Source organism: Triturus cristatus, chromosome 4_2, assembly GCF_964204655.1.
Source record: "Triturus cristatus chromosome 4_2, aTriCri1.1, whole genome shotgun sequence".
NCBI lineage: Eukaryota > Metazoa > Chordata > Amphibia > Caudata > Salamandridae > Triturus > Triturus cristatus.
Window position 1 is genome coordinate 92,946,205 of NC_140586.1, and position 26,940 is coordinate 92,973,144.

Genomic DNA, 26,940 nt, shown 5'->3' on the forward strand with positions numbered 1-26,940 from the left:
ATGACGTCAGTTCCACCCATTTTTTCCCCGTGCCTTCGAGGCGAACAGGTGGACTAACGACAGACTCAAAGTATACACAGTACACAATAAACCAAATATGCAAAGGAAAGGAATGCAAAGAAAAACAAGCATTTCCTACAACTGTACCATACAGCAAAAACACATATCTACAAGACCTTTTTCATGGTATATGAAGGTGGACAACGGGGAGGCGGGTGGGCCAGTGAGGAATCCACAGGCAGATACTGTATCCACCAGAAAAAGCGTTACCAAAGGTAAGTAACTTGTTCTTCTGATGGATACATCTGCCAGTGGATTCCTCACCTTGTGAATAGTTTCCCACAGCAGTCCCCACTCCCGGAGGAGGGTGTCCACCTTCCTATACCAGAAAGTCTTGCAAGACAGAGCGCACGAAGTGGCCCTCCCTCCTCATCTCAGAGTCCAAGCAATAATGCTTTGCGAAAGTATGGAGGGAGGCCCAAGTCGCGGCTTTACAAATGTCTGCCACAGGAACACCCCGGGCCAAAGCAGACGTAGATGACTTAGCTCTAGTTGAATGAGCCCTAATGCCCTCAGGAGGGGTCTTACCAGCCAGGGCGTAGCAGATCTTGATAGCCAGTATTATCCATCTCGACAGCGTGCGCTTGTGCACCGCTTTACCCTTAGAACGACCAACGTATCCAATAAAGAGCTGGTCATCAAGGCGAAAGTCCTTGGTTCTGTCCAAATAAAAACTCACAGCCCTCTTTGGATCCAGGCGATGGAGTCTTTCCTCCTCTTTGGAAGGATGAGGAGGTGGCTAAAAAACAGGGAGAGTAATGGACTGCCCCAAATGAAACGGAGTGACAACTTTAGGCAGGAAAGCAGCCCTGGTCCTGAGAACCATCCTTTCAGCATGTAAGGTAAGAAAAGGAGGTTTGGAACTAAGAGCTTGAAGCTCACTTACCCTCCTTGCCGAGGTTATGGCCACAAGAAAAACCACCTTAAAGGACAACAGCCTCAATGGACAACTATGTAGAGGCTCAAACGGGGACCCCATCAGAAAGGTTAAAACAAGATTAAGGTCCCACTGAGGCATTACAAATGGAGTAGGAGGAAACATGTTTGTAAGGCCCTTTATGAACCTCAGAACAACCGGAGATTTGAATAGTGAAGGTTGATCTGGGAGGCACAGAAATGCCGATAAGGCCGAAAGGTAGCCCTTGACCGTGGCCACAGCAAAGCCCTGCTGAGCCAAGGAAAGAGCAAACTGGAGCACATTGGAAAGATGAGCCTTTAAAGGGTCAATGGATCTCTCTCCATACCGCTTTACAAATTTTGACCACCTGTAGGAGTAAATGGACTTGGTGGAGTGTCGCCTGGCCGATAAAATAACGTCCACCACATCAGGTGGGAGAGAGAAGGAACTCAGGTTGCCCCGTTCAATCTCCAGGCATGAAGGTGTAAGCTCTGGAGGTGGGGGTGTAGAACCTGCCCCTCCGACTGCGAGAGGAGGTCTGCCCTCAGAGGGAGACGGAGCGGAGGGCACGAGGAGAGGTGGAGAAGATCTGTGTACCACACCCTTCTTGGCCAATCCGGGGCGACCAATATGACTTGGGCTTGGTCTTGGCGAGTCTTTCCTCAGAACCCGAGGAATCAAGGGTATGGGAGGAAACGCGTAAAGGAGTCGTGAGCCCCAACTCAACTGAAACGCATCACCCAACGCCCCCTGCATCGGATACTGGAGACTGCAGAATGACGGGCAGTGCGCGTTTTCGAAAGTAGCAAACAGATCCACCCGAGGAGTCCCCCACGTCCGAAAGACGTGACGAACTACCTCCGGATGGAGCCTCCACTCAAGGTCGGCGGAGAACTGCCGACTGAGACTGTCCGCACGCACGTTCAGCACCCCGGCCAGATGATTTGCCATCAGACAAATCTGATGGCGCCAAACGAATCGCCCGCAATTCCAGAAGGTTGATGTGAAGCAACCTTTCCTCTGGAGACCAAAGACCTTTGATCTCCAGGTCCCCCAGATGCGCACCCCACCCTAAAGTGGATGCATCCGTTATCACTTTGGCCACCGATGGAGGCAGATGGAAGGGCTTTCCTTGGGACAGATTGCCCTCCACGCTCCACCAAGACAGATCCGCTGCAGCTTCTCTGGAGATCCTGATCGACTTCCCGAGATCCCCGTTGTGCTGATACCACTGCTTGCGGAGGCACCATTGGAGCGCCCTCATGTGCCAGCGTGCATGGTTGACCAACAGAATGCAGGAAGCGAACAGACCGAGCAGACGAAGGACCTTCAGAACTGGAACAACCGCTCCATTGTGGAATAAAGGGACCATCTCCTGAATGTCGAGAATCCTTTGAAGTGGAGGGAATGCTCGACACACAGTAGTGTCCAGTACCGCCCCTATGAACAGGTTGCGTTGAGAGGGCACCAGGTGAGATTTGGGCACATTGATCGAAAAACCCAAGTCGAATAACAGCTGAGATGTTACCTGCAGATGACGCTGCACCATCTCTGGGGACTCTGCCTTCAGAAGCCAGTCGTCCAGGTAGGGGAAAACTGGAATCCCCGACCTCCTGAGATGAGCAGCTACCACTGCCATCACCTTCGTGAAGACCCGAGGTGCGGAAGTAAGACCAAACGGGAGGACCACAAACTGGTAGTGTTGTGACCCAACCGTAAAACGGAGATACTTCCTGTGCGACTTCAGGATTGGGACATGAAAGTACGCGTCCTGCAAGTCGAGCGACACCATCCAGTCTCCTTGCTGCAACGCTTGAAGAACCTGCGCAAGGGTCAGCATCTTGAATTTCTCCTGCTTCAGGTAAAAATTCAAGATTCTGAGGTCCAGGATTGGACGCAATCTGCCGTCCTTTCTGGGAATCAGGAAATACCGGGAGTAGCATCCCTGACCCCTTTCCTGCTCCGGAACCACCTCTATTGCACCCTTCTGAAGCAAGGCTAGAACTTCTTTCTGCAGGAGAAACAGATGGTCTTCCGAACAATAACCTTGGCAAGGAGGGTAAGGGGGAGGAAACTCCCGAAAGGGAAGGGCGTACCCAGTCTCTACGAGGTTCAAAACCCAAAGGTCTGTTGTAACAGATTTCCAACCCCGTAGAAAGTAGGACAACCGACCCCCCACAGGTCTTACATGATCCGGGATGGGGGATCTAGGGCTGCTTCCCTGAAGCTTCATTGGGAGCAGAAGAGGAGGAGGAAGAAGAGGGGTTGCGCCCAGAACCTCTCCGACCCCTTTGTCTCCCTCTATAGGACTTATAGAGAGGATTCTGCTGCTGTTGTTGCTGCTGCTGTTGGGGCTGCCGGTAAGAGCGAAAAGACGATCTTCCAAAACCCCTAAATTTTCGAAAAGACGAACCCTTAGTTGGAGCTTGCAGTCCCAAGGATTTCGCAGTCAACCTGCTGTCCTTAAATCGCTGCAGGGCAGAGTCTGCCTTTTCCCCAAACAGCTTCTGTCCGTCGAATGGCAGATCAACCAGCGTAGCTTGCACATCAGCTGAGAACCCAGAGGTACGGAGCCAAGCCTGCCTCCTTGCGGCAACAGACGACCCCATGATCCTTGCCACAGAGTTCGCAGTATCCAACCCTGATTGGATAACTTGTCTGGCAGCCGCCTGAGTGTCTGCCACAACCTCCAAAAAGGACGACTTATCCCCCTCAGGCAACTTAGGTGCCAAAGACTTAATGGAGTCCATTAGCGCATGCACATAACGCCCCAACAGGCATGTAGCATTAGTTGATTTTAACGCCATACTTCCAGTGGAAAAGGTCTTTTTGGCTGCCTGATCAACCTTTTTAGATTCCCTGTCAGCCGGAGACTGAGGGAAGGCACCCGAAGCATGCTTGGAACATGAAGCCTGCACAACCAAGCTGTCCGGAGATGGATGAGTTGACAAGAAGTCAGGATCCCCTGGTGCAACCTTGTACCTTCTTGCCACCTGCCTACACACCGCCGGAGATGAAAGGGGTTTCTTCCACACCTCCAAGACCGGCTCCAAGATGGCCTCATTGAAAGGCAACAAAGGCTCTGATGTTGATGATGGAGAATGCAACACTTCTGTAAGCAAGTTGGATTTGTACTCCACAGAAGGCAGCTGCAAATCCAAAAGTTCTGCCGCCTTTTTGATCACTACATGATAGGGAGCCAATTCCTGAGGTGGAGAAGACCTGGCAGATGCATGCTCCCACTCTGGGGTTGTATCCAAACCACTAGCTTCATCAATGCCTTCAAATTCATCTGAGGAAGAGTCAACCTCACCTTCTTCCACATCTGTCCGGTATCTCCTTTCCTCCAACACCCTCTGGGCCTCCCTCCTCGACCGGATCCGGGGAGCCGGCGTCGACGACGTCGTACGCGGCGTCGGAGGAGCCAAAGGTACCGGAGTCGGCGGCGCCATAGGTGGAGTCGGCGGCGCCGGACGCGGCGCCGATGGAGTCGGCCTCGGCAGCGAGGAAGGCTCCGAAGACCGCTGGTCCTTCCGAGGTCGAATCGGATCCCCAGACGGCGCCGGAAACTGCCAAGATGACGCCATCGGCATAAAGGGCATAAAGGGGGCCTGAGCATACTGCTGCGGCACCCCTAGTGTAAATGCCATCGGACCCATGGGACCAGTTGGTGCTCCGGATGGGTAGGCCGCCCTATTAAAAATGCCATACATAGCATTTAAGAAATTGGTAGAATCTGTACCTGGAGCCGGGAACTGAGGAAAAGGAACAGACCCTGTATCCCCTTGTGGAGTCACCGGCGTCGGCTCCGCAGTATCTTCAACCGGAGCCTCAGACTCTTCAGGCACCGGAACAGACTCTTCCTGCTCCTGTTCATGCATGGAAGCATCCGACTCCACTCGAACCGGAGTCGACTCCTTAGACGGATCCGATGACCGCGTCGGGGACTGAGCCGGAGTCTGCTTCTTCGATGGAGAACCCCTCGTGAATTCGAAGGTGAAGGAGAAGGAGACAAGCATTTACTCCGGCGTCGAAGGGGCGAAGCCGACCTCGACTTCCTGGACCTCGAAGACCGACGTCGAGAAGAATGTTTCCTCTTCTTGTGATGCTTCTTCGACCTCGAAGACTTCGAAGTCGATGACCCCCTCTTCGACTTCTCCTTTTTCCTCCTACTCTTCTCCTCACCGATCCTCTTCATGAAGAGCTTAGCCTTCCTCTCCTTGAGTGCTTTCGGGTTCATGCTTCTACAGCATCCGCACTCCTCCATATCATGTTCCGAAGAGAGGCACCATAAACAGTTCTGGTGTGGATCCGTCATCGACATCTGACCTCCACATTCCCTACAGGGCTTAAATCCCGACTTTTTAGTCGAAGACATACTCGAATCAACAGATTAACACGGCTAAACTGCAAAGTTGCCAACGAGAAAAAAACCGTTGCGCGTCGAAGGCGCGGAAAAAAGGGAACTGACGTCATCACGCCGACGTGGGCTTCTTATGGCTCCGGTGATGTCGAACGGAGTCGCGAGCGGAGCCGATGCATTATGACGTCGCCCATGTCGACGTGGAGTGCTGGGGAAGAAAAGTTCTGTGGAATGCTGGCGCAGGGGATATTCACAAGGTGAGGAATCCACTGGCAGATGTATCCATCAGAAAAGCGAGCAAGTCATGCTCCCCAATTTAATTTAAAGCAGCAACAGTCCCCATTTTGATGGGAGCCTCCAACTCGGCAGGGCGGCTTCGGTTAAGGGCAAGGAGCATCTGTGACATTTAATTCAGCACAGAAAAGAGGTTACTGGCTGGCCGCAAACTGAGAGGAAAGTCCCGCCCTCGCCATGCACTGCTAATTAGCTCACATACTACATCACTCATGACATTTTTGATAATATCACTGCAACATTTGCAGTGAAATTACTGATGAGATAACTGTGCATGGCAGGACCGTGAGATATAGTTACCTTAGGGCACGAGTTATAGCTTGAGATAACTATAACTCCTGAATTTCTATGGTTTTGTGTGTGTAAAATCAGAACCCCACTATAATGTCCATGTAACCTTTGTTTTTTTCAGTGAATTCAGTTTTGTGGATGCAATATAGTGGAAGGATGGCATAATGCCTTCCAATTTACACTAGGCAGAACCCATTAACCTACAAAGTCCCAATAAACTGTCCCAAAATCTAAACCAAGATGACAAATCATTTTTCATTTAAAGAATAAACAATATTTTATTACATCAGTCTAAACATCAACTAAAACTCCAATATTAAATAAGACTGCAATAATGGAACAAACACAACCCCTTGCGTAATATAAATGAAACACATAAACAATACACTTCCAAGTTACAATCACATAATTTTTACACAAACAATAAAATATATTTCCCACCAACAAAAACTAAAATAAATATGACTACTGTTCAGTAACTACAGACCTTCTTCTGTAGCCACATTCTCAAAAGCAATGATCCGCCCCAAACTAGAAATTGTTTTTTTTTTTAAAACCCCGAAAATGCAAAAATAAAACGAATGCAACAGACATCCCTCGAAGCAATCCAAAGTAGGTAAAAAAAACATAAAAAACCCTGAAAAAAGTGTTAGAAAAAGAAACGCTACTGAAAACCCCAAAATAATGAAATGAAAGCTAAAAATATTGGTTTATTATAAACTAAAAACTATTTCCTTCCCCCCCCCCAAAAAAAAAGGTATCTCCCAAGGCCAACAGGACATGTTTTATGACAAAAACCTGTAAAGCAAACGAGAAAACCCACCTGTAACATTCCCAAAAATACATATACATTATACTTTATCATCATAAAATCCGTAACATAATGAAACATTACTTAAGCAGTGTACGAAAACCCCCAACTACACACTACAAAAAAACTTCACCATTAATACAACTAAGGGCCCTATTACGACGTTAGGCGGAGTTTCCTCCGCCCAACATCGTCTTGGTCAAGGGACCGACGACACTCAGTCGTGGTCCCGACCAACTAATTAGGATGCAACCGAACACTGTTTGGTCGCACTCCTTAACTTAACAATGGGATCATGCATTCCGATCGGAATGCTGCTCCCATTGTAAAAACTCGAGGTGCAGTTCATCCTGTGACAGGCATCTCAAGGTGTCTGCCACAAGTTGCAGGAATCAACATTGTCCTCCTACTTAAGGCCGTGAAACAAAGGGGGCCCTGCTGGGGCCCCCACAGTCGAGTTCCGACAGCCTTTCTGTGTCGGGAAGGCTGGCACAGAAAGTTTGTCTCCACCCGACATCGTAATCCCTTTGGCAGAAAGAGCTGCCCTTGGGATTACTGAAAGCATTTCGACTGGCGGATAGGCTCTCCGAGCACATTGGAAGTCAGTCGGAATGACTGGTCACATTCCTTTCTGACCAACTCCATTGTAATGGGTCGGTCGGACCGGTTGATTACGATGCGGTCGGAACAGCTCCAACCGACAGTCTGAGCCGTTTCTGACCCCATCGTAATCGGCCCCTTACTTGTGACAGTCCCTGAATGGTTTACACCCTGCTGTTTTAAGAGGTGACATCCCTCGCACAGGAAGTAAATTAGGAGAGAAAGAGTTCACCAGAGACCAAGGAGTAGCTCCAGATTGGCATCTGATGGCGCAAAAAGAAGAAACTGACGTCAGTGTGCATGGGTGGCACTTTATATGCAGTTATTCACATCACTTCATGAAATGATGTCTGTGCAAAGCCATATGATGCCAACTACTGGCATGCAGAGGTAATGCTGAAATGTTTCAAGATCTGATCTGACAGGGGCATGGGGGTATTCACAAGGTGAGGTATGTGCACTTAGAAGTATCCATCAGAAATGGAGTTTTGTTATATACTAAACCCAGTTTGCGAATTGATAACAGGTTACAACATTGCAAAATGGGTTTAGAAATGCATAACAAATTGCTATTTGCAAGGGCCATATTTAGGGAGTCCCTTCCAAAAAGTTATTCATTAAGGTATGTATTAATGTTTTGCAACCAAAATCCAGTCGCAAAATATTAAAATTTTACTGTCACCTCAAAGGAGGTGATAATCAATGTGTAAACGGAAAGTGGTACCCTTGGATGCTTTCCACTTTGAGAATGTTAAAAAAAAAGTTTGTTGAGGAGCAGGAAGTGGTCCCTGTGAGCACTTACAACTCTCAAACACACAAAAAACCTTTTCTTTTTAAATGCAGCCCAGTTTCCTTTCAGGAAAACCATCTGCATTTAAAAGAAAAGTTTACTTTATTTAAAATGCAATCACATTGGTGGTCCATTGACCCCAGCAGGTCCCTTCAATGTGATAGCATCCAATTGTACTGAGTCGCACTTTGGGACCTAGCTCATGAATTTTAATGAGGTGGTTGAACTGCGACTCACTATGACTCAGAACTGGCCTTGTCGTACATAGGTTCGATTTAGGAAGTTCCTTTCCATTCACAACAAGTTAGTGCCCAATTTGTGGTAATTATTTGCAAATGGAAATTTTGTACATAAGGACCAGAAGACTCTCTTGCATCAATATTTTTGTATAGAAGGTAGAGTAGAGAAAAGGGAGAACCGGGAAAGATTTCTTCACAAATGACAGGGAATAATCAATTGAATCAGTCTAAAGGCCCATGTAATTGAGGTTATTCCCTGACATTTGGAAATAAACTGGAAAGTCTGCTGATGACTGGAGGTTTGTGATGTAGGACACACAGGCTAAGCCTGTCTAGTGGTCACCATAGTTAATGACGAGGAGGAAACTGAAGGCCACTTGCCCCTAACATGGCCTTATGTCCTGTGTTATCAATAGGAACATTATTGTTGTTGCTATGGCGAAGTCTGCATGTGTTGATGGCCAAAAGGGTGACCAAAATGCATTGGAGTTTCCGTTCTGCAATGGAAACATGTAGAAGATTAAGCTAAACCTAATGCCTGTTGAGTGACCATGCACTGCTGGACCATCTCTAGACAGGTGTCTGCTTTTTCTTCAAACAGGCACGATCCAAATAAGCATGAGCCATCAAATGGCATGGCTAAGAGTTGAAATTGCACATTGGCAGAGAACCTAATAGTTTCTATCCAAGAGTATCTCCATACCACAACGGCAGACCCCATTGCTCTTGTTACATCATTAGCCAAATCTAGAAAAGACTGCGAGAGTGTGTTTGGCTGCATCCATACCATTGTTTCATAAATCCGCAAAAGATTTCCTCATATCTTCTGAGAGATGTGAAATTACAAAATTTGCCAATTCTCATAAGGCATGGGAATAACACACTAAAAACAATAATTATTTTTAACTTTAAGAACTACACTTCTGGAGGCAGACACCGTTCTGCTAAGTTTGACCAGACGCTTGCATATCTTGAATGTGGCTTCTTTCTTAAAGGCTAAGCAGGCTTGAACTACTAGACTCTCCACAGATGGGTGTATATTTAGGATGGGTCAGGTTTATATTTGTGACAGATATTACTAGCCACCATAGTTGCAGCAAGAATTTTGTCCAAAGCAGGGAGAACTGGTCTCTCAAAGTTTAATTGCATGGCACCAGCCCTTACAATGATGTCTCTTATGTTGTTAGTTGATAGTTAAGTATCAACTGGACAGTTAAACATCATATACAACAAAAACGCACAGCTGGTCAAATGTAATTCACTTGGAGTCAATGGAATTAACTTCTTCAGAAAGTTTGTTTGATAACCTTTTTCGGAAAAATGACGTTTTGGCCTCTACATGTGCTGTGCTGGACATTCTCAGAATAATGGCAGAAAATGGGACTTGTTCTGCTGAAGGGGGTCCCTCAGCTGATGGTAAATCAGAAGAGTTATATTCAGACTACTATGGTCTTTCTGTCCATAGGCAAGAACAATTTATCTGCATCACTCTTATCATCCTCTGTATGACGTTCTCCCTGGGGCATCTGAATAGGGCCTGAAATGCAACCAGTTGTCTTCCATATGCTGAAAAGATATTTCCTTGACATAGGTAAACTATTAGGAGATTCAGGTTTTAGATAATACTAAGATTTAGCCTGAGCTGTCTCTCGAAAGCATGCAGATTTGGACACACAACCAACATCAATGCAGATGTAGAGATTGTCACTGCACCTGAAGACCCTTGTGTAGGAGATGATCTTTCAAAGCACTGAAAACAGCATCATAGGCTTGGGACATGGAAGCAGCACTGACACTGCCTCCAACGAAGGCGACCAAAGAAGGAGCAAGAGACACTGTGGCTGAAGCCAACAGAGTTGGTCTGGATCCAACGAAGGTCAGAGCTGCTTGTGTAATACAACCAGCGAAGTAGCATTAGAGCAGTCGTATACCACTATATCGAGGTCATGAATACCAACCCACAATAATACTGCATGCATCAATCTAACCATGACATTGCAGGCTACATATATTTTTACTATTCTTAACTCTTCATCTATTCAAGTATGCTAGCAATGAAATGTAGTGGTTAAACCTTTTTAGAGGATGTAATATTACGGTGATGTGATATAACACATGCCATACCTGGCTTCCAAACTCATCTTTCGAATTGGAATCATCTCCAGCAACGGAGTGGCTCTGAGGAAGAGGAAGCTCTATCCTGTGATCTTTCTCTGTTCTTATGACTAAAGGGGAACAACTGTGTTCGTGCTGGAGTTTTTTGTGATGCATTGATGGGGAACAGGTTCAAGACCAGGTCCTAGACACGGAATGAGTGCTGGTTCTTCTAAAAGTGGATCTTGAACTACTGTTTATTGGGGCCAGCATTAACTTGGCATCACTCTCTTGAACAGTTACAGGAAGCATAGTAAGGCAAAGATCACAGAACCTGCATCTTGATTGTGAGCCACACAGCACAAGCATTCATTGCGTGAGACTGTTACTGACACTGAGGGGCATACTTACAAGGGGATATCGCCACCAGAACATCACTTTATGGACGTTCTGGTGGCTATATGCCCTTCTCCATATTTACAAAGCTGCGTTAAGCCACTTTTTGTGGCCTAACACCACCTTGTAAATAAGGCCCCTTTACACGAATCACTTAGCGTGAAAGGGGCGCGCAGTGGGAGTTGCTGTGGACGTTCCACCGCAACACCCATGGCTTTTGACGCTGCCCCAGATTTACAAGAAGGAGTAAATCTGAGGCAGCGCCAAAAAGGATAAGTTACTTACCTGTAATCCTAGTTCTCTTCCAGGGGTAACCCCATCAAAGTCACAAGCATTGAATATTTCCCCCATGCACAGGGACCCCGGAACACTATAAAACATTATATATGAAAACATATATATACAGCTATATATATATATATATATATATATATATATATATATATATATATATATATATATATATACATATCTCAGTTTTCCCCACATCAATGCAGCCTCCAATAAGACAAAAAGGCTTTAGCAACCATATAGTATAAAAATATAGACAACAGGAGGAAAAGTATCACTTGAACTCTCTTTAATGATTAGAATCCAAAAACTCGATCTACAAAACAGCAGTCATTATTAGCCTACAGGCTGCATTGAACAACACTAGCATAGAAAATGAAAGTAATTGCAAACATAAAAACTGGCATCGTGCCTTCAAGGCAGCCATGACCCCCAACTTCCCATCATGCCTCAGGGGTGACAGTTAGGTCAGTTTTTCTTTGCAGAGGCACGAGGGTTAGGGCTTAAATATATGGGTTTAAGAAGATCTCATTTGCTTGGGGAGGCGGGTGGGTTGCTTATGACTTTGATGAGGATACCCCTGGAAGAAAACTAGGATTACAGGTAAGTAACTTATCCTTTTCTTCCAGGGGATCCTCATCAATAGTCATAAGCAGTGAATAGAGTAACAAGCCCATCCTCTGTCTGCAGACAAATGAGAGGTGAATCAACTAAAGCTATATAGCCGATTTAGCACTGAAACAAATTTCTCAAGGAAGCCTGGCCTACTTGAGTGACTGCTCTGGTATCCGAGTCAAGACAATAAAGCCTCGTAAATGTATGTATCGATTTCCAAGTGGCTGCCTTGCAGATCTCAGCAATCGTTACATTGTTAAGAGACGCTACTGTAGCTGCCTTCCCTCTAGTGGAATGAGCCTTGGAAGTAGAACCCTGTGGTTTCTGTGCAAACTGATAAGACAGCTTGATACATGACACTATCCATCTAGAGATGGAACACTTAGAGGCTGAGAAACCTGTTCTGATGGAACCATATTTATGAACAGTTGAGCAGATTTGCTAATAGCTTTAGACTTGTCCAAGTAAAATTTCAAAACCCTTTTCAGGTCTAGAGCATGAAGCGACCTCTCAGCTGGTGTAGAGAGGTTAGTTAAAAAAGGTAGGCAGCGAGATGGATTGATTAACGTGGAAGTCTGACACCACCTTCGGAAGGAAGGAGGGGTAGGTCCTCAGAATGACTCTTGTGGTGAAAAAACGTGTACGGTTCCTTAGAACAGAGTGCTTGTATCTCGCTCACCCTGCGGGCAGAAGTGATTGCTACCGAAAAAAGCTGTCTTCCATGTAAGGTGCTGGTGGTGTGCTTTGTGGACAGGCTCAAAAAGGGAATCCATGAGCTTGGACAGAACCAGATTTAGTTCCCAGGGAGGCAAAGGAGCTCAGATAGGAGGGTAGAACTTCTTTAACCCTTGCCAGAAATCCTTCACCACTTGCAATTAAAGGAAAGGTTGAGAAGGAGACCGCCTGTATGCCGTAATGGTCGCCAGGTGTACCTTTAAGGAAGAGAATTTTAGGCCTGACCTGGCTAAGTGGAGAAGATAAGGCAAAATGACCTCTTCTTGCCCCTTGGTAGGCTGGAAGCCATTCTGTACACACCACAAATAGAAACGCTTCCATTTAAATGCATAAGAGTGCCTTGTAGAAGGCCTTTTCGCTTCTATCAAAATGCCCATGCAGTCCTGAGGAAGTCCTAAGTGTCCATACTGGAGGACCACAGGAGCCATGCTGCCAAGTGCAGCGAGGGAAGGTTGGGATGATGAATGCTCTCGTTCATCTTGGACAGCAGGTCTGGTCTGCACGGCAGCCTCTTGTGTGGACATTCCGATAGGTGTAGAAGGTCCAGATACCACCACTGTCGTCGCCAGTCTGGAGCGATCAGAATCATTCTCGCCTTCGAGTGGGGGAGCTTGGTTACGACTTTCGGGATGAGAGGTAGAGGGGGAAAAGTGTAAACAAAGCCCCCTGACCAGTTAATCAAAAGGGCATTCCCTCTCGACCCTGGCCAGTAGAACCTTGACGCAAAGGCGCTGCATTTTTTATTTGTCTCATCCGCGAAAAGATCGATGCTTGGATGACCCCATTATTGAAAATTTGCTTCCACCACTTTGTCATGTAGAACCCAGTTTTTTTGCTCGTCGAAGTGACGACTGAGGAAATCTGCTTGAGAGTTTTGCTCTCCTGGTAGATGTATTGCTGAGATCGACAGTTTCCTTGCTAGGAGTGAATGCCAGAGCGCTTGAGCCTCCAGGGACCGAGAACACGATCGGGTCCCTCCCTGTTTGTTTAAATAGCTGATGGGGGTTATATAGTCCATCTGGACTAGTATGGAGCTGGTCTGAATAGAGGGTAGAAAAGCCTTGAGGGCTATATGCACCACCCTTAGCTCCAGCATATCAATATGGTATGACTGTTCTTTGGCCGGCCACTGACCTTGAGTCTGGAGGGACCCAATGTGTGCTCCCCACCCCAAGAAGGAGCCATCTGTGATTAACGATTGTGTCAGAGGAGGCTGATGGAAGGGAACTCCCACCCAGACGTTCTCCTGTCGCACCAACCATGGGATAGATGATGTGGCTGCTCTCGAGAGCTGGATCTTGTCGTCCCATCGAGACGATCATTGATCCCATTTGTCCTCCAGATCCTTCTGTAAAGGACGCATTCTCAGCCTGGCGTTGGGGACGAGAAAGATGCAGGATGCCATCGATCCAAGGAGAGAAGCAACCTATCGGACTGAAGGAAAAGCAGTGCGAAGGATCTGCCTGCATTTCAGAGTGATAAATGATAGTCTCTCCTCCTAAGGAAACACTTTTCCTATTGCGGAGTCTATTGTTGCACCCAGATAGTGGATTCTTTGAGTAGGATGTTGAACTGACTTCTCGAAATTGACATGAAGACCCAGCTATTGGCAAAGGGCTAGACATCGTTGGTAGTGGGTCCTAACACACTGTGGAGATGGACCCTTCAGAAGCCAATCGTCGAGGTAAGGGTACACAAACATTCCCTGTCATCTTAGAGCAGCTGCTACTACTGCCATGCATTTGGTAAACACTCGGGGAGCTGACTTCAACCCGAAGGGCAGAACTCTGAACTGATAGTGCTGGGCTCCCACCAGAAAACGCAGGAACTTCCGTTGACATCGGTTGACTGGGACATGAAAATATGCATCTTGCAGGTCTATCGAACACATCCAGTCCCCTTGCTGGAGATGAGGATATATTTGATGGAGAGCCAACATGCAAAACTTTTCCTTCCGGATGGATTATGATGGAAAAGTAGAGAGTACCCATTCTGCAACATACTTAAAATCCATTGATCATTTGTGATGTTGCGCCACTCTTCCAGGTGGCTGGCTATACTTCCCCCCACTGGAGTGAGAAACAGCGATAGGGGAAGAGATTGCTCATTGTTTTGATGCGGCTTTCGCTGAGGTAGCCGATTGACGTGATGCCCCTCTCCCTCTGGGGGCGCGACGTCACCGAAAGTGGGTTCTGGCTTGGTGCTGTTGCTGTTGGTGCCTCTGCCACTAAGGAGTTTGAACCCTCTGATGGAAAGGTCGGCGGTCATATGGCCTGTATCTGCGCCTGAACTCCTTTTTCTTTTCAAGTCCTACCGCTTTAAAGGTGACTAGCTCTGATTCATTCTTGACATTTCGTCATCTTTATGCGTGCCAAATAAGGAGGATCTTAAAAAAGGGAGTTTCAGGATCAGTTGTTGAGCCTCGAGCTTTAGTGCAGTAAGCCAGAGCCAGGATGAACGTCTGGCACAGATCCCATGTGCATAAGAATGAGCAGATAGAGTTGCTCCATCAGCTGCTGCACTAATGATTTGATTTGCCACCAAACCGCCTTCTTGCAACACCTCCTCGAAATCTCTCCAATCCTCCTTGGGAAGTTTGTCCTTACATTTTCTAGAGAGTCCCACAAAACCCTATCATAGCGCCTCAATAGGGCTGAAGCGCTGGAAACCTTGAGTATGGAGGCCAAAGTACCACAAACTTTTCTTCCCCAAGAGTCCTGTGCTCTGCTTTCCTTATCAGGAGGCACTGTTGAGGAGGAAACTACTGCGTGTGTCTTTTTAGCCGCTGATATGATCATGGAGTCTGGAGGTGGATCGGCTCTAAGGAATAGTAGAGCCTCTTCTAGAGGCCGGTATTTTTTCAAGATCCTTGCTGGTGCGGCCTTGATAGTTGCTGGTGTGAGGAACACATATAGAATAGGCTGCAGAAGCCCCGGTACCAGAGGCAACAAAGGCCTGGCCGGTGATCTGTGGTGTAAAGTCTCAAATATCACAGAGGATGAAGTTTGGGGGGTAGGCATATCGATGCTCAATTTTATTGCCCCCCTGGCCAATACATCTTGGAAAGTACTGATATCATCCACTGGCGAGTCCCTAGAAGTTGGACTGTCTGTTAGGGTCAGAAATAGTCCCCTTTCGAAGACTGAGTCGAAGAAGGTGTTGGTGATCTGCGCCTTCTCCGATGCCCACGAGATGTAGAACTCCTTCTGGAGGAAGTTGTCACTGTACAAGCATGTTCTCAACCTCTCGAGGGAGTGGTAGGCAAGAGATCTACTGCCTGAACCACACAAGCCAGTGATGACCTGTGTAGGGGACTGGAGAAGTCCTGTGGTTCCCGTACCTGCCCCGTTGTGGACTTCTGCCAGTGATGCAGTGGCAACATCCACCTAGGCGAGAGATGCACAGAGGGTGATGTTTGCCTCCTTGTCTCTTCTTGTGTAGGGGCCTCTGTCTCCTGTGGACGGAGACGTTCAGGAGATGACGTTGGGCTGCTCAACGTCGATAAGATAACCTTCTGTGACCTCGAGGTTGATGACACTGTGTGTCTTGACCTTGATCGGACAGAATGATGGATTGATGTTGACTGATGCGAGTGTCTCGATGTCGAACGTGGAGTCGGTGTCTCTTGGGCCACTAAAGGCGATTGAACTCTCAACTTCGGGAGAGAAGGAACCGACGGAGAATGAAGCGCCGGCTGTGTTTTAGCCTTCGACGATGATCTCAAAGGCATTAATGTCGATTGAACAGATACTGACGGAGACCGATGTCTCGACGTCGAGCGATGCGTTGCCAATGGCGAACGTCTACTAGAAGATGACCGACGTCGCTTCGGTGTGGATCGTCGCCTGGTTGACATCGATGGAGGGAAGCACCTCGACACTGAGCATCTATGTGAAGACACCGGCAGAGTACTGTGCCTCGACGCTGAGCTCCATGTGAAGATGCCGACGGAGTCTTGTGCCTCGACGTCGAGCATCTATGGGAGGATGCCGACGGAGTTCTGTGCCTCGGCGTCGGCTCTCTATGCGATGGCGTTGACTGAGTCCTGTGCTTGCACGCCGAATGTCTATGTGATGTTGCCGACGGAGTCCTAACTGTCACCCCGGAGGCATGATGGGAAGCTGGGGGTCATTGCTGCCTTAAAGGCACGGTGCCAGTTTTTATGTTTGCAATTACTTTCATTTTCTATGCTAGTGTTGTTCAATGCAGCCTGTAGGCTAATAATGACTGCTGTTTTGCAGATGGAGTTTTGGGATTCTACTCATTAAAGAGAGTTCCAGTGATACTTTTCCTCCTGTTGTCTATATTTTGATACTATATGGTTGCTAAAACAGTGTTTGTCAGTGCATTGATTAGCCTTTTTGTCTTATTGGAGGCTGCAGCGATGTGTGGAAAAATGACATATGTGTATATATATATATATAGAGCTGTATATATATGTTTTCATATATAATTTGTTTTAGTTTTCCGGGGTCCCCGCGCATGGTCAGGAATATTCAGTGCTTATGACTATTGATGAGGATCCCCTGGAAGAGAAATAATGTCATGCAAGAGCAGGCATTAGAATGACAAAACGAGGAGAAATACTTTTATTTCTCCTCATTTTTGTCTTTTCAATGTGTGCTGCATTCTACAGCATACACAGAAAGAGCAACATGCCATTAATGATTGTTTATCAGCAGGAAGGTGTCCCCTCCTGCACATAAACAATCATTAAATAATGACAATTTGCTACTTCTATGTGTGCTGCATTCTGCAGGACACATAGAAGTAACAAATTGCCATTAGTGAATGTTTATGTGCACGATAAGACACCTTCCTGCACATAAACAATCATTGCAAAAACCAAAGGAAATGATGGACGGAGTGTTGAACATTGCAAGCACTCGCCCCCAGTCAACTGATCTGGGTTTAATCTATCACCGTTCTTTAGCCCACTCTGCCACTCCAGTTCAGACATGGCCATATGCAAATCAGTCTGACCTTGTGCCTCATGGGAACAGTCCAGCCCGAACTGCCAAGCCATGTCTTCCCTAGACCGGAAACAAGCTGAAATGCCAGAAATCGGTCCTAGGAAGCTTGTTTCCGGTCCAGGGAAGACATGGCTTGGCAGTTCGGGCTGGACTGTTCCCATGAGGCACAGGGTCAGACTGATTTGCATATGGCCATGCCTGAACTGGGGTGGCAGAGTGGGCTAAAGAACGGTGATGGATTAAACCCAGATTAGTTGACTGGGGGTGAGTGCTTGCAATGTTCAACACTCCGTCCATCATTTCCTTTGGTTTTTGCTTTGTTCGCCATAAGTTGGTAGGGTATGCTCAGACGTGAGTCCCTTGCTCACTTAGCCGCTGGATTCAAGCAAGCCTGGCTGAAGACGGCTGAAATGCCAGAAACCAGTCCTAGGAAGCTTGTTTCCGGTCCAGCGAAGACATGGCTTGGCAGTTCGGGCTGGACTGTTCCCATGAGGCACAGGGTCAGACTGATTTGCATATGGCCATGTCTGAACTGGGGTGGTAGAGTGGGCTAAAGAACGGTGATGGATTAAACCCAGATCAGTTGACTGGGGGTGAGTGCTTGCAATGTTCAACACTCAGTCCATCATTTCCTTTGGTTTTTGCATAAACAATCATTCCCTGCAAAGCAGGCTCCCTTGCCCTGTAGTGCAAGGGGGCTTGCGTTGGAGCTAGGCATCTAAATGTAGTGCCAGCTAGAGAAAACACAGGGGTGCGCCGTACTCTTTTGAATATGGCGCATCCCTGCATTTTGAAAATGTCAGTGCGTGGCGCTGCCAAATTTGGCACAGCTCTGCACTCCGGCATTTTCTCGTAAATATGCCCCTGAGAGTCTGTAAATTGAACAGGGATTAAAACCAAATGATTTGGTTGGAGACATATCTCCTTAGATAAGAAAAAGTCAACATAGTTTAGAAAAATTGGTCAATATTCAACCACAACTCTGTATCTGGCATCTACGGAGACATAGCAAAAAGGAACAGATATATGTTTTTAGAGCATAAATTACGGCATCATCTTGCAACGCAGATTGATGCTGTGATGGGTACCATGTAGTGCGGCTGAAGGACAATGACTTACAAACTTCCAGGTCTTGCCTGTTGCCTTGCATAAAGGTTTATGTAATGAATCTGCAGGAGTCAGTACAAATTAGAAACACTGAAAACTGAAGGAGGTTTACAGAGTGCTGTAAGCAACATTGACAGTGTTGGATAAGTCCCACTGCCTTGAAGAGATGCCCAGAGAATATGAGAATACTTTGGATGACGGAGAGGACCTCTGGTAGAAATAGGGACACCTCGGAGAAGGAGTAAGTAGAGCAGGTATCCCACCAGTGGTAACTCGAAAGAAATGTTTGAAAAAAATGGATAGAGAGAACAAAATAAATGGTGAGATTGAAAATGACATAAAAAGGTTTGAGTAAACTCATAAAGCACACCCTAGAAGGAAAAAAGGCAAAGGACATCCATCCATTCAGGAATGCTTTTGGAGAGTAATATAAATATGTAGGTACCTGAGAATTTGGCCGACTGTGAGGCACGCTTTCTGGTCGCACCCTTTCAGGACTCCAGGTCCCTGTTTTCTGGAACATTTCTTGCGCTCGCTGCGTCACCCACGACTGACTCTCCTTCATTCCCCCATCAGGAGCATTTCTGCAGGAAACAAGACAAGGATGGTGGCTCTGTATGAGGGAATCTTTAAGATATGTAATTTAACCAAAACAAAGACTCACTATTAAGGGAAACACTTCCTAATATAGATATTCCTTTAAATCCACCCAGCACATCACAATGAAAACAGTGTCAGAAAGGACACAACTTCACCAGTCCAATACCTGTTCAAAGAACTATTAGGGTATCTGTGGAAGTACTGCAGGAACCCAGGTTATAGGGAATTGTGCAGGAACTAAGCAGGTAGGAGTTCTTTCCTAGAGGTGATTTCACAAGAGTACATTTTTGAGGGAAAAACAAGGACACTGTCTGTGTAGAATGCTGAAGAAATGCAGACTACATGGTGAAGCACCTATGTTTCAAGGAATATAATGTTTTTTGGTTGTAGAAAAAGAGAATGAATGAACAAAATAATTCTTACGCATCATTTCCTTGCTCCATTTGTGAGGACGGCAGAGCACTGTGACCCAGGCCACCCTCTTCCGTTGGTGATGGTGGTTCCATTCGTTGAAACATAAGAGGTGTTCGATTCTGTTAATGAATGATGAGAGACAGTAACTTATGTGAATGGATACAACCCAACCAGAGCTTCCCCATAGCGAAAAGCAAAGGTCAATTCAAAGCAGAATTTGAGTCCTAAACATTTCCAGCGATGCGGGACAGTAATACCACACAGGTGGGACAACATTACCAAACAGGTGGGGCTGCATTATCATATGGATGGGGAGGTATTGCTAAAGAGGCAGGGCAGCATTAGCAGACATCTGCACAACATTATCATACAGGTTGGGAAGTATTACTACACAGACGGGGCAGTGTTACCAGACAGGTTGAGCAGTAATATCAGATAGATGAAAGAGTCTTATCAAACAGGCGGGCAACATTAAAAGTCAGGTGTAATAACATTACCAAGCAGCTGTGATAATGTTAAGAGGCCAGTGGGGCAACAGTAACAGGCAGGTAGGAAAACAGTACCAAACAGGTGGGACAGCATTATCAGACTGGTGGGATAGCACTATCTGCCATGTTGAGCAACATAAGTGGACAGGTGGGATGTGCAGCACAGATAGGAAATGACCAACGTTTACAGAGTTGATGCTGTGCTCAGCAGTAGGTCAAGATGCCTAAACATTTATGACTAGTTGCAGTGATCCTACCTGCTCCTCCCTTAGTGCTTGCAGCCGCTTTGCTTTGCTTTGACGATAATACTCCATGATCATCATTGCAGCATAGATTTTACCGACTGTCAGGTCTGTGGCTGAGGAGAGAGAAAGAAAGTAGAGGACGCTGATAATTTGCAATGGGTCCTCCTGAATAAATTACTTGAGGAGGAATAAATGGTTACTTATTCGTGATCCTGTTTCTTCGTTGTAGTAATCTTATTTGAAGTCATAAACTTTAGAATAGTTCTGTGCTGCTTGAGTGGACACCAGAACACTTAATCCATATACTTTTTTTTTTTTTTTTTTTAAAGGTACGTAATCCAGCACATCCAATGCAATGGACCACACTCCAAAGCCTATCACATTGAAGTTTTTCCTGAAATTTTACCTATCCCAAAATTATCCTCCTCCTTCAAAAATCTTTCTCAAAACCTCACTGAACTACCTTTAGTTGCTGCCGTAAACCAGCTACAGTGAAGGAAAAAGGAGACCCTATAGGCTTAAATTATAAGAGTTAAAAGCAGTTGTATGGGATTTCATAGAAAAACAACTTCATGGAATACCATTCCTGATAAACCATTTCATCTAAACTGTTTAATGGAAATTTTCAGGATGAATGGCATTTACCATTCATAGAAACCACTTCATAGAATGTCTTTTTGGTCGAAATTGGCTTTTGAACGCTTATTTGTTAAGTGCAAATATAATGGCTGCAGGTCTCACTTTCAGAAACAATTTTGCTGGAGATAACTATTTCAGTCCTTTACTTCAGGGGACATTATTTCATATTTATATCTTTCACATTGTTAAACAATTACTTGGGATGCTTTTAGTTAATTGATCCTTCACCACCAGTAAACACCATCCATCGCTGACCCCTTAAAAACCCTAAATACCACTGATCCTTGCCCCCTAAAACCGCTCACCACACCTAAACTACACTCATCCCTGAAACCTAAAAGCCCTTTCTACCCCAAAAATCCACCATCCCTGTACCATAACATCACTCACTACCTCAAACTCCACCCATTTCTGAACCCTAAAACCCCTTTCTTCGCCTGAACCCCACCCATCCCATACCCCTTAAAACACCTCAGCACACCCACACTCCACCCATCCCTGAACCCTGAAAAATGTTCACTGCCCTTAAATACCAGCCATCCATGACCCATAAAAACTCATCACCCTAAACTACTGATCCCTGAACCCTAAAAACCCCTTTCTACATGTGAACTCCACTCATCCCATAATCCTTAAAACCCCTCACCACGCTAAACTCCAACCCATCCTGAACCCTAAAAACTCTTCACCACCCCAGCCGCTACCCGTAGTTAAACCTTAAAAACCCTCACCAGCCATAAACCCTGCTTATTCATGGACCTTAAAACTCCTAAACACCCTTACACTCCAACCATCTCTGAGCCTAAAATAACCTCACACACCTAAACACCACTCATTCGTGAATCCTAAATACCCTCACCACCCATACACTTCACCCATCTCTGAACCCTAAAAACCACTTTCTATGTCTGAACTCCAATTATTCCTGACCCCTAAAACTCCTCATCACCCTAAACATTACCCATCCCTGTACCCAGAGACCCCACAGTAGCCCTATAATCCACCCAAGTTTCATGTAATTTGGGATTTTTCCTTACAATTATCTTTCCTTTAAAATGTTTCCTTTAATTTTCGATTTTTTTGCATTTCCTTAAAATTGGTTTTCCATGATTTGGTTTCTCAGTTATCCATCAAGTCACACACAACAGTTAAAAGCACCTTGCGCATTTAAGAGGGCTAGAGGCTTCCTATCTCATGATGGTTTAGACTGGCAGTTGCCTCTCAGAGTCAAATATTTTTGACAGAGCTATAGAGTTAAACAGAGACTAAGCGTCTTGGCTTAAAAAACAGGAGGGCAGGGGGAGACAGGAGGGTCGTTTGTGACTTCAATGAAGATCACTATGATGCAGAACTAGGACTACATGTAAGTAACCATTTCTTCTGCCTCATTGGATCTTTATTGGTAGCCATAAATGACAGAATAGAGCTCTCATGTACCGCAGGTATTGGCGATATGAGAGAAAAGATAGCAAACTCAAGAAGCTATTATAATACTTTTAAAAGAGCATCAAGCAAAAAGATTCTTAAGTGAGTCCTGACCTACAGTAATATTACACTCAATACTCATATGAGCTCAATAATCAGAATCAGGACAGTAGTACCGTGTACCTTGTAAATGTGTGACCAGATTCCCAAGTGACTAACCTATAAATTTCAGCTAATGTGGTTTTCCATCAGGCAGTAGAAGCTGCATTTCCTCTAGCAGAAAGGGCCTTGGGCCTTGCCAGTAAAGATTTATTTGCCAAATGGTGACAAAACAAAATGCAAGTAATAATTCAGAGTAACACTGATTGCTTCATGGTGCTAATCCTGTATGTAACAGACCAAAGTTAACTGGAAGCAGATTAGACATACAATTCTCCTAACATCTAAAGAACAGAGAGAGCATTCAGCCTGAGTGGTTAATTTAATGAAAAATACTGGAATTGAATTAGCCGTGAAACTCTAAAACCAACATGTGTAAAAATGAAGGATCAGTCCTCATCATTACCCTAAAGGATAGACTGTAAAGATTTCGACAAGTTAGAGGGGCTGTAGGTCACTAACGCTGCATGGAGAAGTGATACAGACTAAAAAAGATGGCTTTCCTTCATGCGCAGCAGGGAGTTGTCCACTAGACTTGGCCTGGTGCCAGGACCTGTGTTCAAACCCCCAGCAGGCTCCAACCCCATGTTGCGCACAGCCCTTGGCCTGTGCTGTATAGGGTTGGCCTATGGGCCCCAGGGACCCAATTCCCCAGGGCCAAAACATATATATTAAGGGGAGGAGGTGTGCAGCCTCCCTCCCAAACCTTAATTGGCCCCCGTGATCCTATCCCCCAAGGCCAAATTCAAATAAAAAGGGAGGGGGCATGCCCTCTTGGGCCCAGGAAGGCAATCCCTTAGGGCCAAATTCTAAGGCGAGGGGGGCGTGCAGCCCCCTTCCCTGAGCCATAATAGGCCCAGGAGGGCCCATCCCCTGGTGAAAAGAACAATAAAAAAAAAAGGCAGGGGCAGCACGGCTCCCCTCCTTGAGCTTCATTAGTCCTGGGGACCCCATTCCCCAGGGCTGTATCTAATGTAAAAGGGAGGGGGTTGTGCCCCCCTCTCCCCGAACCTTCTCAGTCTTTGGGGACCCTAAGCCCCAGAGCCGAATACACTTAAAAAGGGGAGGGGACCGCATGGCCCACTCTCTGAGCCTTAATAGGCCCTGGGGGCCCCGTGAGTCTGTGAACTGGCTCAGACCAAATAGTTCTGTAGGACTGAGCAGGCAAAATGTTCTTCTCGACGGATCTCAGTCAGTCAGTCAAAATATCTTTATTCGACTCAATTAAAGTCATACAAAGAGATTAAAAAACATTTCATACAAAGAGTTAGCAACATTTCATGCGTGTTAAAATATGACAATAAAATAATTTACATTAAAACAAATCTAGGCATACAAAAGTTAAAAAGGAATAACGATAGATCTAATGGATGTGTTTTTTCATCCTAACTGCAGCTACCAAGAAATTGGCTATACAAAAGGTAATATGTATGTTGGGCAATGATTGCAAGAAGAGCAGAGCCGGTCTCACTTGTGTGAAGCCCGCCTCCTTCAAAGCTGATACCAGATATTTTTTCCTTGGCTCTAAATAAAACCCACAAAACATAACAAAATGCATGGTGTCTTGGGGTGAGAAATGATCGCAACTGCAGGGTGAGGCTATTTCCGGTTTTTCCCATGTTTTAAAAGTGCCTAAATAAAAATGTAACAAATTAAACCTGAACTTGGTTAAAAGAAACCTATGGAATGGAATTGTAACGAAACCAAGATACGGTGCTAAAGAAAATGAATTAACAAGTAAGTAATGGCCCCTTACTGATGGTTTCACTAATTCCCTTTCTTCACGAAGTGCTCTTGCCCTCCCCATAAAATGCTTTTTGACAAGATCGATGTCTTGGAGCTTGATATCTTGGGGGGGAAGTAAAGAGCTCTGGTCGTCCCAAATCTGAGAATACCTTCAACAGATAGGCCAGCCAGGGGATCTTTTTACAATGGTCTAGGGACAAGACGTCGGACATGATCTTATGGTTCAGTGGGAGGTCTTCATTAAGCCACGTCTTTAACCAAAAGATCAGGGGAGCCATATTCAACCCATCAGTAAGGAAATCTAGGCCCACCTCCAAGTGTATTGAATAAGTTGGTGTTGACTGTGGCACAGAGAGGAGTGTTCGTATGAATCTGTTCTCCGCTCTCTGGATTGGTTCCACGTTTACATAGCCCCAAATTGGTGAACCATATAACGCAACGGCGACAGGTTTACTCTTGTAAATTTTTAACAACGCTTCCATGGGCCTGGCACCTAACCTGTCCGTAAAGCCCATGAGGGCAGACGATGATCTAATAACCGCCAACCTCTTCGCCCTCACTTGAGGACCCCAGGTTCCTCTCTGGTCAAAAAGTACCCCCAAGTAGGGAAAAGTGTAAACTCTAGAAACCATATCCCCTCTACATGTGAAGGTTTTTGTTCTCCTCTTACTACTTTCGCGGCCCACCACCATGGTATGCGATTTACTAGCATTTATTTTTAAATCAAGCTGTTCCATGAATGTGCCAAAGGCATTTAAGAGGCGTTGAAGGCCGACACCCGTGCGCGCAATTAGCACGGCGTCGTCCGCCTACAGGAGCGCTGGGATCTTAACTGCTCCCGCACGCGGAACGTCGACTTCCTTCTCCTCCAAATGTGCACCCAGACCGTTAATATAAATTGTGAAGAGCAGAGGGGCCAATATGCAGCCCTGCCTTACCCCCCTCAGGGATTTGAAAAGGGACGTGCACCTACCCTCATTTGTGACTCGTACGGCCGAAAAAAGCTCCTGGTGTAGGGAAGCCATAAATCTTACCAATGCCTCGTCGATCCCCATTTTCAGCAAGGTCATCCATAACTTAGCCCTGTTCACCAAATCGAAGGCCGAGGAGAGGTCCATGAATGCTAGAAACAAGGACCCCTCCTTGGCCACCGTATACTTTGATATGAGCAGGTGTAGGTTGGAGCATTGTTCGATTGTGCCTTTCCTCTCTCTAAACCCACACTGGATCTCTGACAACCCTCCACAACTCTCAACATTATCCCTCAGCCTGGACAAAAGGACTCTGCCTAAGATCTTCACCGACGAGTCCAAGAGGGATATGGGCCTATAACACCCGGGGTCGTCCCGCTGGCCCTTTTTAAAGATGGGGACGATGGTGGAAATGTCCCAGGAAGATGGTGTAGGGTTGCTGTTAGCGGCGGTAAAGACATTGGCCAATACCTCTGCCCACAACTTTGGGGCATGTATGAAAAAATCGGCTGGCACCCCGTCGGGGCCCGGGGCCTTATGCTTGGTTGTGGCCAAGATAGCTTTCTCCACTTCTGTGCTATAGAAATGAATAGGAGTGGCGTCTAAAGTGGCCAGCGACACATCCTGGGTTGCCTGATCATTATCCCCATACACATTTTTAAAATGATTCAACCACTTGTCATCTGGGATGACACAGTCCATGGCCTCGTTATTTTGGTCGGAAAAGAATGGTTGTTTAATTATTTCCCAGAATTTCCGACTGTCCTTCAGGACAGCCACGGATAGGAGATTTTCCCAGGCTTCCCGTTTGATGCTTTCTTGTCTGATTTTTATAGCTGACTTATAGGTTTTCCTCAATCTAACAATCTCGCCCCTTACCCTAGGTATTTTTTTCAAAGCTACCATCAGAGACCTGTGTGCTTTTGAACATGCGGTGTCGAACCAGCGCTTCTTATTCGGTTCACCTTTCTTTGGTTTAGCCAGGAGATCATGCGACACCTGCCCACAGATCGACTCAAAGGCCCCTATAGTTTCACAACCCGGGGCACGAGGATTCTGGCAAACCTCAACCTGTTCCTTAATTTTCGGGAAAACCTCAGCATAGAAGTTTTCTGGGACCACCTTAGCCCACTTAACTCTCCTACCCTGATCAGAGGTACGCAAAGTATGGTCCGACCTCACTTTCCCCGGATTTGGCCCCATGTAATCTCCCCAAGCCACGTCAAGTAGGACAGGGTTATGATCACTGTGGTGAGATAACACAGTGCAGTAGGAAAGCACCTGGTTTAGAATACCCTGTGTGGTGAAAATATAATCAATTATGGTTCCGGGATTGGTGCCAGTGAAGGTAGCTATTCTTGGGCCCCCCTCTGGTTCGTACAAGTTGAAATTTGCCAGGAAGTCCTCTAGCTCCTCTCCCTCTGTAGTGTGTTCAAAGTGAGGTCCCTCGGGACCATCACCCCATTCCTTGTTACTTAAACTGCATGCTAACGTACAGGGATGAATGTTAAAATCGCCTAGTAGGATATACTCTGTGTCAAGCTGAGTAATCTGGCTGCCTGACCTTAATATAGCGTCTAAAGTGGCGATATTGCTACCGCTGTAGTCCCTATTCCCTGAGTTATAAAAATTGATGTATAAGGACCTCCTAGTGGGGTTAATCTCTCTCTCTACGATAAGTATGTTGTGCGAGTCA

General features: G+C 46.1%; 1 protein-coding gene across 13 annotated transcripts in view; it reads right to left on the reverse strand.

Moving 5' to 3' along the window:
* Positions 1-26,940, reverse strand: part of CACNA1A (calcium voltage-gated channel subunit alpha1 A) — a 1,220,168-nt gene that overhangs the window by 162,682 nt on the left and 1,030,546 nt on the right. For all 13 annotated transcript variants that reach the window (XM_085600715.1, XM_085600714.1, XM_085600719.1 and 10 more), the window contains 3 exons: positions 20,317-20,417; positions 19,581-19,690; positions 19,003-19,141 (listed from right to left, as the gene is read on the reverse strand). In XM_085600715.1, coding sequence (XP_085456841.1) covers positions 19,003-19,141; positions 19,581-19,690; positions 20,317-20,417 — 350 coding nt within the window. The remainder of the gene's footprint in view (positions 1-19,002; positions 19,142-19,580; positions 19,691-20,316; positions 20,418-26,940) is intronic.